Below are 11,871 nucleotides of genomic sequence, written 5' to 3'. Positions count from 1 at the left end.
GGCGCGGTGGCCTGGCTCGGGGCTGGGTGCCGGGCGGCGGTGGCACGGGTGACTTTCGACCTACCCGCGTTCTTGGGCCTGCGCCTCGGGCCCGGGCACAGCTGGGGACGCGTGCCCTTCCTCCTGTCGAAGAGCAGCGTGCTGCGTAAGACGCGGCGCCGCCGCGCGCTGGGCTCGGCCGGTGAAGTCCGGGTGGGCGCTCGCGGCGGCCCCATCACTGCGGCCCGACTGTCCTGCGAGCCCGCGGCCCCGTTCCGTGCAGGTGCCCTCGGCGGGGCGGGCTACCCGGAGGCTGACCGCCCGTGGCGCCCGCACTCCTGGAGCCTAGCAACGCGGGGCGGGGCCGTGATCACACAGTTGGGGGCGTGCGTGGACCGGGACCCTGGTCCTGAGGTTTGGACCCCACCCACATCCCCGGCACCAGGAGTCTTGGCAAGGGGGTGGGGTGGGGGGCAGGGCCCTGATGGAGATGGAGATCGCAGCTACTCTAGAGAACGGGGTTTGCATTTGGTCACCGATGCATTCTGCAAATATCGTTGCCGATCTGCTTTTCCAAACAAACACTGCTGCAGACCCTGAGCAGAACAGGAACAAGACCCTGTCCCCGACGTCCTCATGGCGGAGTCCAGTGGTCCAAACAAAGCAACAAATAGGCACACAAATACAGGTTCACTTTCAAACGGGGCGCGGGGGGGAGGGGAGTTACAAGGTATGATAAATCCAGGAAGGCTCTCTGAGGAGATGACCCTTCTGCAGAAGTCTGAAGAATATGCTGAGGAGCCAGAGGTCGCAGGATACTGATGACAGAAGTACAGCGGTGGGCAAGGCCCTGCCACCCAGGACCTCTGTAGGCGCTGGGAAGGTGCTGGATGGTTTGGGGAAGGACCAGAGGCCAGATTCCCAACCTCCCTAATGCTGCGACCCTTTAGTACAGAGCCTCATGTTGTGGTGACCCCCCAACCATAACATGATTTTCATTGCATCAGAACAAAAAATCATATCAGTGAATGAGGGGGTTGTGCGGAGTGGAGACCCAAAGCCCATTGTAGGCCACTGGACATCCCCTTACAGAAGGGTCTTGGGGAGGAGACAAGCCAGTCAGGGTGCAAAGTAGCAACGATGTGACATACAACTTTCCTCTAGTTCCTAAATGCTTCCTCCTCTCCCACTATTATGATCCCAATTCTACCTTACAAATCTGGCTAGACCAGAGGATTTACTCTGGTACAGCTAGGAACTGGAAACACAGGGAATCCAGGGCGGATGATCCCTTCAGGACCAGTGTGAGAGTGGAGATACTGGGAGGGTGGGTTGGAAGGGGGGAACCGATTACAAGGATCTACGTGTGACAGCCCCCCTGGGGGATGGACAACAGAGGGGTGGGTGAGGGGAGACGTCGGACAGGGCAAGATATGACAAAAAAATAATTTGTAAATTATCGAGGGCTCACGAGGGAGGAGGGAGGGGGGAAAATGAGCTGATGGGGAGGCGGCTTAAGTGGAGAGCAAATGTTTTGAGAATGAATGTGCGGATGTGCTTTACACAATTGATGTATGTATGGATTACAATGAGTTGTATGAGCCCCTAATAAAACAATTTTAAAAATTATTTTTGTTGCTACTTCACAGCTGTCATTTTGCTACTGTTATGAATCAGGCAACCCTATGAAAGGGTTGTTTAACCCCCAAAGGGGTCGTGACCCACAGGTTGAGAACCGCTGATATAGGGAGTTTCATGGGATGAGGCTGGCAGGAGTTGGGTGGGTAGAGAGGAGGTGGATGGGAAGGATCTGGCGTGTACACTGTGGTCACTGTCTGTCACTGGCATCCCTCCAGTGGTGCCAGCTAGCTAGAGCAGGCTTCAGTTCAGACCTGTCAGCAGGTGCTCATTACCTGGGTGGAGGCCAGGGCAAGTGGAAGGGCTCCAGGAAGGGTCGGAGCAGACAGACTGGCACACAAAGGCCCTTTGAGGAAAGGTCGTCTGAAGGAGGGCCCAGAGGCGGATCTATTCCTGGAAGGCCTGGGAACAGGGAGCCTAAAGAGACGGGGCTCCAACACAGGTAGAATTGCTGTGTTCTTCCTGGGAGTAGGATGGGGTCCACAAATCACCCTCCTTAGTATGGGCATCCAGGCAGGCTTCTGCCCAGGGCTGTCCATCCCACAGCATAGGTCACTTCTACTCTCAAAGGCTCAGGGTGAAGCACCTTTTGCAGTGAATGTTAACAATCCACAAATTCAGATACAGTATCCATAGCAGGGCTGGTTGCTACCTCCCCTCTTCTTTCAGGCCCCAAGTCTCCCTAACACAGGGTGAACTTGGGGCATCAGAGCCCACTTCATATCACGGATACAGAAAAACTTTAGTCATCTATGTCACACAAATTCCCTCCTCTATGGCTTCAGACCAAATACAAACACAGCGAGAAGTCTGGAAAGCCAGGAACTAGGTAAGGATGCTCTTGGATCAGTAGTAGAGCCTGGGGGAAAGACAGCCCCTAGCCCCACCCCGCCTCCCTCGGAGGAGTTTGGCAGGCTGCAGGCTGGGAGCTGGCCAGCCCTTCCCTTCCCTCCTCCCACAACCAGCTTAGTCCCAGCTCACCACCCCTTCCTCCGGGGCACCTCCCACCTGCTCTGTTTGACCCTTCCAATCACACGTTCCCGCCCCCCAGATCTCAATATTGGGGATAGTGAGGAGTCTGCTAAGGACCCAGGGGCAGAGCAGCTAGCTGGTCAGCTGGCTAGGACCTTCACTGGGGAACTTTGGCAGGCTTGGGTGTCCCCCAGGAGGAAGCAGGACCAGGGCTATGGCCAGGGTGAATGCCCGGCCGGTGTCAGTGAGGGCGGTGGCCCTGGTGCAGGCTGGGAAGTCCCAGGTACTTGCTGGGGTCCTTGGCAGCCCCAAAGAGGAAGGCACAGGCCTGCACGGCCCCTGCTAGGATCCCCACCCTCTCCTCCATCAGACGTTCGTCTTCTCTGTGTGCTGGGCGGAAGGTGGTGGCACGCTAGTGCGCAGGAGCCAAGAAGACTTCAGGAGGATCCACGTGAGTGACTCTGGGCCCCCTGGGACACATGACCCACAGGTGACCTCTGCCCATGGGCTGCCCCCGCCCCCCAGTGCCTCAAGGTGGCTTCCAGCCTCTAGTCTGGCCCCAGCCCTGCCATCGGAGGGCGACCCTGAGTGCCATTTCTCGCCACAGAAGATGCTCCGTGAGATCTTCCCGGTGGAGGCAGGCAGGCTGCGTAAATCCGACTGTGTCCTCCCCAAGCTTCCGGGTCAGCTGGGGCACAGGTGGGGCAGCCCAGGGCGAGGGTGTGTTGGGTGGGGGGTCCCAAGGTTTGCCCGTGTCCTGCCCACAGAGGTGCCGCTGCTGGCACGTGGCAGGGGCACACGCTGTGGCCTGGAGCGCCTGCGGCTCCTGGAGGCCTATGTCCGGGCACTGCTGGCAGTGGAGCACGTGTCCCGGAGCCCAGCAGTCACCAGTTTCCTCGAGCCCCAACCCTTGGATCTGGAGCCCAGGTTGCCACATGGCAGGTACCTGGCCCACCAACTCCCAGCCAGTCGTGGGGGTTCCTGGAGGGGTCCGCAGAGCAGACTGGGGTGCTGGGATCTGGCAGGTCCACTCCAATCTGTCGGTTACGGTCCTCCCCAGCCTGGTGACCCTGCATGTCCCGGAGGAGTCTCTCCCGGCCCCGGAGGGCAGCCCAGACATCCGCAGCGTGGAGGCCCAGAACCTGCACTGCCTGCAGCCTTACAGCACCCAGGACACATGGGGCCGGCCCTTCCAGGTGCAGGCGCAAGAGGCCCTGGGGGTGCTGCTGCGACACCCCTCAGGTGGGGCTGAGCGGGGACACGGGGTGGACCTGCTCCTGGACATGTGCAGGCCCCAGGATGTGAACCCGCACCTCTGGCGCACAGGCTGGTGGCTGGTGGAGAATGAGGACAATCAAACCGCCTGGTTTCCTGCCCCCTACCTGGAGGAGGCCGCCCCGGGCCAGGAGCAGGGCATGCCACTGGGGAGCAGCGGTATGCATGCGCTACCTCCACCGCCCCCATGCCCAGGAACACTGCTAGGGCAGGGGTGGCTGGGGTTCCCACTGCTGGGGGAGCCCCGAATGGATTTCAGAGCGGTCGAGGCCTTGCGTCTCTGGACCCAAGAAGGGGTGATCAGAAGAAGGTGATGTGAGCCTGAAGGTGACGGCCCCATCCCACCCGCAGGGCCGAGGCTCTACATCTCCCAGGCCTACGAGGGCTGCAGCCCCGAGGAGCTGTCGGTGCCCTCGGGGGCACACATTCACGTGCTGCAGACGTCAGACCGGGGCTGGTGGCTATGCAGGTGCGAGGGTGGGAGTTGGGCACTGCCCACCCAGAAGTGGGTGAGGTAGAGCCCTAAACAAACCCCGCCCTTCTCACAGGTACGGAGGCCAGGAGGGCCTTTTGCCAGCTGTGTTCCTGCGGCCTGACAGGCTGGGCTCCCTCTTGGGAGGAGCTGCTGGGATGGAACCGGCCCGCAATTGAGGGCAGCTGACCCCGTCCACCAAGATACTTGGCCAGGAAGGTGGGTGGCTCAGATCTGATAATTGCTTGAGGTGGGGGAAGCTGAGTGAACTGGGTGATGTGGGTGATGGTGAGTCGCCTCCCCCAGCAGCCTGGTGATTCTGTGCCCCCACAGGAGCCTTGGCCCAGCCCCTTGGGCAACCTGGAGCCCTACTGCACCCTGAGGGTCCTGACACTGGCCAGCTGCTCTGCCTGGTGCCACCTCCTGTCCAGGGCCCTCATTTCTCTTCTCTTGAGTAAAGCTGCCCTGGACTGGCCTTGACTGGATAGTCTCACTGGGGGGGCTTGGCGGGGTGCGCGGGGGATCAAAGAGCGTACAGAGCCAGCTGGGGAGTAACCCTTTATGTGGTCTCTGAGGGTTGGGGGGCGGGGAGAGGGGACAGCTTCATGTTGTGCCACAGGAAGTCCAGGAAGGTGGCTTGTTGGAGAGTCCGGCTGAGCCGCTGGAAATGCCGCTCTGGGGAAGGACAGAGGGGTCAGGTGTCGGGGCCCGCTGCCTGCCCCCTGCCCCCTGCCCCTGTCCCGATGGCCGCTCACCAGTGTAGGGCAGCAGGGCCTCCAGAGCGGCTTGCACGCCCTCGTAGGCCAGCAGCTCCTCGGGGGGCTCGTGCCGCAGCAGCACGCCCAGCACGGCCTGTGCCTCGTGGCAGTGTCGGGAGTTGGTGTTCCAGGTGACACAGAAACGCAGCAAGGCCTCTGCAGGTGACAGGGACAGCCAGTCAGCCCCGCATGGCCAGTCAGCCCCGCCCCCAGCCCGGCCCTGCCCGCTGGCTGGCCCACCGACCTTTCTGGTCACGCCGCAGCCTGAGCACCGTGTTCTCCAGCTGTTCGCAGGCTTCAGGGTCCCGGCGGATGGCTGGCAGGGAGGAAAGAAAATGAGCCCCCTGGGGAAGGAGCTGCTGCCGGGGGTCCCCGTCCCACCAAGCCTGGTGGCACTGACCCTGGATGACGGTCAGCACGGTGTGGGGACGGTCCAGGGAGATGGCCAGGCCCAGGGCACGCAGGAAGCGCCGCTCATGGAGCAGGTTGTCCAGTTCCTGCTGCCTGGGGGGAGGGAGGAACGAGGAGGGGCCTTGAGGACCCAGTGCCATCAGGCGGGGGGTGTTAGTAATAATGGTGGTGGTGGTGGTGGTGATGATGTTAGTAATAATGGTGGTGGTGGTGGTGATGTTAGTAATAATGGTGGTGGTGGTGGTGATGCTGGCCCCCAGGGAGGCACGATGGTGACTCAGGCAGGGACGGGGCCATGGGCTAAGGGCAAGGTCAGGGGTAGGGCCGGCTTACTTGACCACCTGTTCCTCGAGCTTGGCCTGCTCTTGCACCTGCTCCTCCTCCGTCACGTCCTGGAGTCACACTGGGGTCAGACTGGCTTCCCCCTGGAGCCCCCAGCCCACCTGCCCGCCCTGCCCGCACACCTTCCAGAGGATGACTCGGGAGTCGCTGCCCCCCGTGAGCGCCCGGTCGTCCAGCCGGCTGCAGTGCAGCCCCCAGACCTTGTCTTCGTGGGCGTCCAGCGTCCGCACGCACTCGTTGCTCTTGATGGTCCAGAGCTTCACAAGCCCGTCGGAGCCGCTGCAGGGGGAGAGGGGAGCGGGAGGGGCTGGGGAGGGGCAGTGCCAAGCTTGGCATGTCCATCCCACGCTGCCGGGCCGGCCTGCTGACCTGGATAGCAGTTGTGTGCCCCGGCTCACGAAGGCCGCCTTCAGCACAGAGGCGTCATGCCCCTCGAATGTCTGTGGGTGGGAGGGGCAGCGTGAGGCGCTGTGGGCTGGGGGGTGGGGAGGGGTCGCCGGCTGGGGAGTCTGGGCAGTACGAGGTGCTGTCCATCGAGTGGCGGAGAGGGGGAGGGGTTCCGGCTGGGCTGGGGGCAGTTCACCTTGAGGCAGCTGAAGTCCTGCAAGGCCCACAGCTTGATGGTGCCATCGGCCGAGGCCGTGGCCAGCACCTGGTCCATAGGTGAGAACTGTACACACCAGAGGCCACGCCGGTGGCCCGAGAAGACACCCAGCAGCTGGCACTGTGGCAGCGCCCAGAGCTTGGCCGTGCGGTCTTGGGAGCCTGTGGCCAGCAGCTTGTCGTTGGGGGCAATGGCCACACTGTTTATGTCCTGGGGAATGGGGTAAAGCAAGAGCTGTCTCAGACCCCTGCCCTGCCCTGCCCAGTCCTGCCCTGTGGCGAGGGTGGTCACCTTGTCGTGGCAACGCTGTGTGGCCTGAGCCTGGAGCAGGATGGGGCTCCCGCTGGGGGCTGAACTCTTGGACAGCAGGACTTCGGGGAGCGGCCACAGCTTCACTGTGCAGTCTTGGCTGCCAGTTACGAGGAAGGACTCCTTCAGTCTGGGGGCAGGACAGGAGACCAGACACCTCTTAAGTTCTCTGCCTGTAGTACCCAAGCCTTTTACCCTATTCCCCGGTGCCACCCAAAATGAGACCCAGCCCTCCACTTGGGCCTCCCTCCGCCCAGCCCTCCCGTCTACCCCTCCCATTCCCGGCCTGCTACCTGGAGCAGCAGACGGTGCCCACGCTGTGTGTGTGCCCAGAGCCCTGGGCCACGCAGGCCACCTGACCGGCCTTGTTCATCCTCCAGAGGCGGATGCTCTGGTCCTGGGGACGGGAAGGGGCTGAGGGGACAGCTCTGGCCACCCACCAGGGGACCGGCCCCCCCACCTCTGAGGACGCCTCACCTTGGCACAGCTGGCAAAGAGCCAGCCCTTGCGGAACACGTCCAGGGCGAGGACGATATCTGGAAGGAGGGGTGGGGTGGTCAGAGGAGGGTCAGGGGGTCAGTGGGATAGCCTGGGCCCCGAGAGCTGCACACCTGTGTGGCCATGCAGGATCTGGCAGGCTGACGTCTGCAGCTCAAACACCTTCAGACAGGGGCTGTTGGAAGCCACCACGATGTGTGAGTCCTCGGGGCCCAGGAACCGGACGTCCAGCACCTCCTCTGTGTAGCCAGCAAACTGGGGGGAGACGGAGAAAAAGGTGGGGTCCAGGTGGGTGGGTGGGTGTGGGTGTGTGTGTGCGGGGCAGGCTGGGTGGGGATGAGGCTCACCTGTTTGCGCAGCTGCAGTGAATGAGCCTCATAGAGCAGCACGTGGTGGTCGGCAGTGACGCTGAGCAGCAGACCGGAGGCCGGGGCCAGGGCACAGTGGGTCAGCTCCCTCCCGGGACCAGGCGGCCGGGGCTCCGAATACACACACTTTCCGGATGCTGCCTCCCACACTCGCAGTAAACCTGGGAGGGGACCAGGGGCTGGGACCGGCAGACCCAGCGCCCTTCTGCACTGCCCCCCTTCCCTCTAGCTCCCACCCAGGAGGCTTGGCCCAACCTACCTTGGCTGCCGGCTGTCAGGAAGTGAAGGCCTGGGGACTTCACGCCCAGCTCAGGCATGGGCTTGTCTGGCAGCAGCACCGCGGCCTCCACGCTCTGGGGACCAACCGAGCCGGAGAATCAGAAGCTGCCACCAGGCCCTTCCCCGGCACACTTGCCCCAGCACACCTGCCCCTGGCACTGCACCTCGAACACGGGCACTGTCCTCGTGCTCTGGTGACTCTGAAGGTCCCAGACGATGCAGATCTTGTCTCGGCCAGAGCTGGGGGAGATGAGGCTTGGGTCAGGAGGCACCTGGGCCTTCCTCCCCCCTTCCTGCCCCGCTCTGCCTGCAGGGGTCAGTCTGCTGACCTGAGCATAGTGTGGCCATCAGCGCTGAAGACCAGAGAGGTGACCGCACTGTAGTGGGCGGTCAGCACGGCCAGGCACGACCGGCTCTGCAGGGACCACACACGGATGGTGGCGTCGGCTGCGGAGGAGAAGAGCAGCAGGCGGGCGGGGTCCGGGTGGAAGGCCACCAAGCTGGAGGGGATGGATGTGTGAGCTCAGGGCAGCCCCGGTGCCTGCCCGTCTCTCCCGGCTACCCTACTCACTGCACGACGCCGGTTGAGCCCCGCAGGTGGTGTGTCCCGTAGTGCCGCACAACATCCCAGACACGCACAGCCCCGTCACAGCCGCCTACGAGAGATGTGGTTGAGAGGAGGGGTGGGTGCTCCCAACACCCTCTCCCTGCCCCATGGAGGGCCTACCTGTGGCAAGCAGCGTGGAGGTGGGGTCAAAGGCCATGGTGGCCACAGGGGCTGTGTGCACAGCCTTCCACAGGCGTGTGACGCTGCCCTCTCGCCAGGCCCACTGGGCCAGCAGTAGCGCCCGGCTGGCTGTCACGAGCACCTGGGAGAGGAGAGGACCATGTGCAGGTGGCCCAGTCACCTCACTCTTGGGCTCAGTGCCTCCTCCCCTCCCCAGGCACATACCTGGTCATCGGGGCTGAGGTCAAAGGCAGTGATGTCCTCCTGGTCCTCCTGGAATTAAGATCGGGCGCAGAGGGCTGTGAGGACACGCTGTGCCATAAGGACGCCCACCTTCCCCAGCGTTGACATGGGCCAGCCCCTTACCTGCTCCAGGCTCCGCAGCACAGTCCCCGAGGCCACCTCCAGCACGCTGACTCTGGTGCCACACATGCAGAAGAGGTGCTGACCGGCTTGATCCAGCTGGGGACAAACGGGTGTCAGCGGGGCAGTGCTCCTCACCCGCCAGCCCCTCCTCCCCCTTCCCAGGCCTCCCTGGAAGTACCTGCACCTTCCCGCCCTTGTAGAAAGGCTCCATCTTGTGCTGGACGGCATAGCTGGAAGGAGGATAGGGGAGCAAGTGAAGCACCTGCCCTCCAGTCCCCAACTCGGCCCAGCTCTGCTCCTGGGCAGCAGTCGGGGCACAGAGAGAGGGGGGGGGTGTCCTGGGTCACAGAGACAGTTATCCAGATGGGCTTTAAGTCACCTCAAGTTAGAGCAGGGAGACCCCCGTGGGTTCCCAAAGCAAGAGCAGAGGCTGGATCAGGCCCAGGCTCCCCAGAGACCCCAGGCACAGAGCTGAGTGGGTCTTGAGGGAACCAGAGCTGGACATGGGACTGAGAGCATCCTTCTCCCAACCACCTCCTCCACTCAGCTGCTCTAACCTCCCTCACCCCACCCCACCCCCTGCAGCATTTTCCCTCCTCTGCTTAACATTTACCCCCCTCTTCGCTCTACAAGCCTACGGGGACTGTGTAAGCCTCTCCTGGTCCTCCCGCCCCCTGAAACCCCACTGCTCCAGCCAGGTCAGTTTTTCCATTTTCTGCCTCCGGGTCCCAAACAGATGGTTCCTAGTGTGAGACCTGGGTCTCTCTTTCCAGTGTCACTGTCTATGGCACATGGATCAGGGAAGCCTGATGCCCAAGACAAAACCAGGCCACTGTCCCCTGCACAGAGTTAGCCATACAATCAGTGTGCTCTCAACAGCTGGGTCCCCTCCTTACTTCAAACCAAATTCATGGCCATTGGGTTGATTCTGACTCACAGTGACCCTATAGGACAGGGGAGAACTGCCCTGGTGAGTTTCAGAGGCTGTCGCTCTTTATGGAAGTAGAAAGCCTCATCTTTCTTCTATAGAGCAACTAGTGGTTTTGAACTGCTGACCTTGTGGACTGCAACCCAAAGCATAACCCCTTATGCCACCAGGGCTACCCCTTTTCACTAGTGCTTCTTATATAAATGGACCCTGGTGTCACAACGGATTAAGCACTTGGCTGTAGTACACCAAAAGTCAGCAGTTCAAACCCACCAGCCCACATTGAGAGAAAGACCTGGTAATCCACAGTCACAAAAAAGAATTCAACTTGATGGCAGCAGGTTTGGATTTTTGTGGGGGGGTGCTTTTAACAACCACAGTTCCCTCCTGGCGTAGCAGTGATTTCTGTGATGGGCCACACCATCAGGAGCCCTGGTGGCGCAGTGATTAAGTGCTCAGCCAAGAACTGACAGGCTGGCTGTTTAAACCAGACCCTAAGAGAAAGATGAGACTGTCAGCTTTCATTTCATGAAACCCTAGAGTTGGAGTCGAATGAAAGGCACTCGGGCTGGGTTCTGGCCACCCCATGGGAAGCCCCACGGGGCGGGGAAGGGGTCGAGCGAAGCTTGTTCTGTTCCAGGCCTAATTACTTATACTACTCGCTTCAGCTACAGGATGCTGGCCTTCACCCGGAGCCCCGAGCTGTGCTCGGGACATCTTTCTGCGATCTTCTTCCGTCCCGGCTGCACGCCCCCAAACGAGCAGGACGCTCCCTCAGCCTGCAGCTCTGGTCCCGCCCTTCCCGGGAGCAATCGGGGCCAGCTCTCACACCTGGAATTGCCGCAGGCGTCCCCGGCCCCGCGCACCGGGCGTGTACAGCCCAAGCCCACTTTCGGACACCCCCATGGGCGTCGCTCCACGCACCCCCTCAGCCCTCCTCCGCCCGGCTCCCATTCTGGCGCCGCCTGCTTTCCCAGGGCCCGAGCTCACTTGGCCTTGAAGCGGCTCACTCCGGCCGCGGCCTCCGCCATGTCGTCCCCGCCGCGGGAGTCGCCAGCCAGCCGGAGATGCGCCAGAGATGCAGCCGCGTGAGGACCACAGGCAGCCCGACTCCACGCTCCCGGCGCGAGGCGATGACGTCAGCACCCGCGCCCGCTTTGGCGTCATCTGCGCTGCGTGCGCCATCTTTGATGTGGGTAGAAGCCGTATCTCTGAGGTGGGCGGAAACGGCCAACGGGAGTTTCCGGTCTAGAGGACCTGCCCTGGGCATGCGTAGGCCGGCTGGAGGTAGGGGCTCCCCAGGGATTTGACTTTTTTGTGAAAATAAGGTGTGCTTAATAATTTCAAGATGACACGAATAGCTCCCAAATGTTTGTAACCCCCAAAGCCTTAGAGGCGTAGCAGTTCAAAACCACCAGTCGCTCTGCGGGAGGGAGAAGAGGCTTTCTACTGCCGTAAAGAGTCTACTCATACTGCATGTCAGTGAGTTTGGTTTTTTGTTTTGGGGGGCGCGGTGTTTCAGCATTGTTGGATAGGGGCGACAGGGCTCAGGATGTGGACCTTCCCTGCCTTAGGGGACTTACTCTGACATGAGATCTAAATAAGTCTGACGTGAGATGGTAAATAAATGAACCAGCCAATTCCAGAATCAACCAGGTTGTTTACTGAACACCCTTTATATGCAAAGCGCTGTTGTAGGCCCTCAAAAGACACCAGAAAACAAAAAGCTTATGCTCTACTGGAGCCCTAGTGGCACAGCAGGTTAAGTGTCCCACCACTAATGGGGTTCAAATTCACCAGCAGCTGCTCCAGTAAAAGATGCGGTGCAGGACAGGCTTGGAAACACTGTGGGGTACCTCTACCGTCTGGGTTTGGCTTGGTGGGAAGTGAAAGGATGCTGAGTGCAGGAGGTAGGATTTTACGTGGGGTAGGAGGGGAAGGAGTC

General features: G+C 61.4%; 4 protein-coding genes across 4 annotated transcripts in view; 1 reads left to right on the top strand and 3 right to left on the bottom strand.

Moving 5' to 3' along the window:
- The window catches only part of SYNGR3 (synaptogyrin 3), a 10,850-nt gene extending 10,438 nt beyond the window's left edge, over positions 1-412 (bottom strand). Inside the window, exons 1-2 of the mRNA XM_045286029.1 lie at positions 407-412; positions 160-281 (exon numbers count right to left, since the gene is read on the bottom strand). Of these exons, the coding sequence (XP_045141964.1) occupies positions 160-281; positions 407-412 (128 nt within the window). The remainder of the gene's footprint in view (positions 1-159; positions 282-406) is intronic.
- A 2,391-nt stretch (positions 413-2,803) lies between these two features.
- NOXO1 (NADPH oxidase organizer 1) lies at positions 2,804-4,759 on the top strand. Its single transcript, XM_004706149.2, has 9 exons — positions 2,804-2,872; positions 2,960-3,040; positions 3,197-3,272; positions 3,357-3,531; positions 3,650-3,831; positions 3,916-4,023; positions 4,216-4,333; positions 4,413-4,555; positions 4,670-4,759. The coding sequence occupies exons 1-8, from the start codon at positions 2,804-2,806 to the stop codon at positions 4,513-4,515; spliced, it is 912 nt and encodes a 303-aa protein (XP_004706206.1). The 3' UTR covers positions 4,516-4,555; positions 4,670-4,759.
- A 122-nt stretch (positions 4,760-4,881) lies between these two features.
- Positions 4,882-11,005, bottom strand: TBL3 (transducin beta like 3). Its single transcript, XM_004705800.4, has 22 exons — positions 10,917-11,005; positions 9,177-9,228; positions 8,999-9,094; positions 8,858-8,905; positions 8,633-8,774; positions 8,477-8,561; positions 8,235-8,405; positions 8,070-8,145; positions 7,886-7,979; positions 7,606-7,787; positions 7,372-7,513; positions 7,238-7,296; positions 7,054-7,157; positions 6,743-6,890; positions 6,431-6,661; positions 6,217-6,287; positions 5,970-6,126; positions 5,839-5,897; positions 5,495-5,598; positions 5,339-5,410; positions 5,092-5,250; positions 4,882-5,011 (listed from the first exon to the last, which is right to left on the bottom strand). Exons 1-22 carry the CDS (start codon positions 10,955-10,957, stop codon positions 4,896-4,898), a joined length of 2,409 nt encoding a protein of 802 aa, XP_004705857.1. The 5' UTR covers positions 10,958-11,005; the 3' UTR covers positions 4,882-4,895.
- A 656-nt stretch (positions 11,006-11,661) lies between these two features.
- RNF151 (ring finger protein 151) overlaps positions 11,662-11,871 on the bottom strand; it is a 2,265-nt gene continuing 2,055 nt past the window's right edge. The window contains exon 5 of the mRNA XM_045286028.1: positions 11,662-11,672. Within this exon, the coding sequence (XP_045141963.1) occupies positions 11,662-11,672 (11 nt within the window). The remainder of the gene's footprint in view (positions 11,673-11,871) is intronic.

The sequence above is a fragment of the Echinops telfairi genome, unplaced genomic scaffold (genome assembly GCF_000313985.2).
Source record: "Echinops telfairi isolate 266 unplaced genomic scaffold, ASM31398v2 ScPeMD7_5;HRSCAF=22, whole genome shotgun sequence".
Classification (NCBI taxonomy): Eukaryota; Metazoa; Chordata; class Mammalia; order Afrosoricida; family Tenrecidae; genus Echinops; species Echinops telfairi.
The sequence above is the reverse complement of the archived record's forward strand: the minus strand, read 5'-3'. Positions and strand labels throughout refer to the sequence as shown.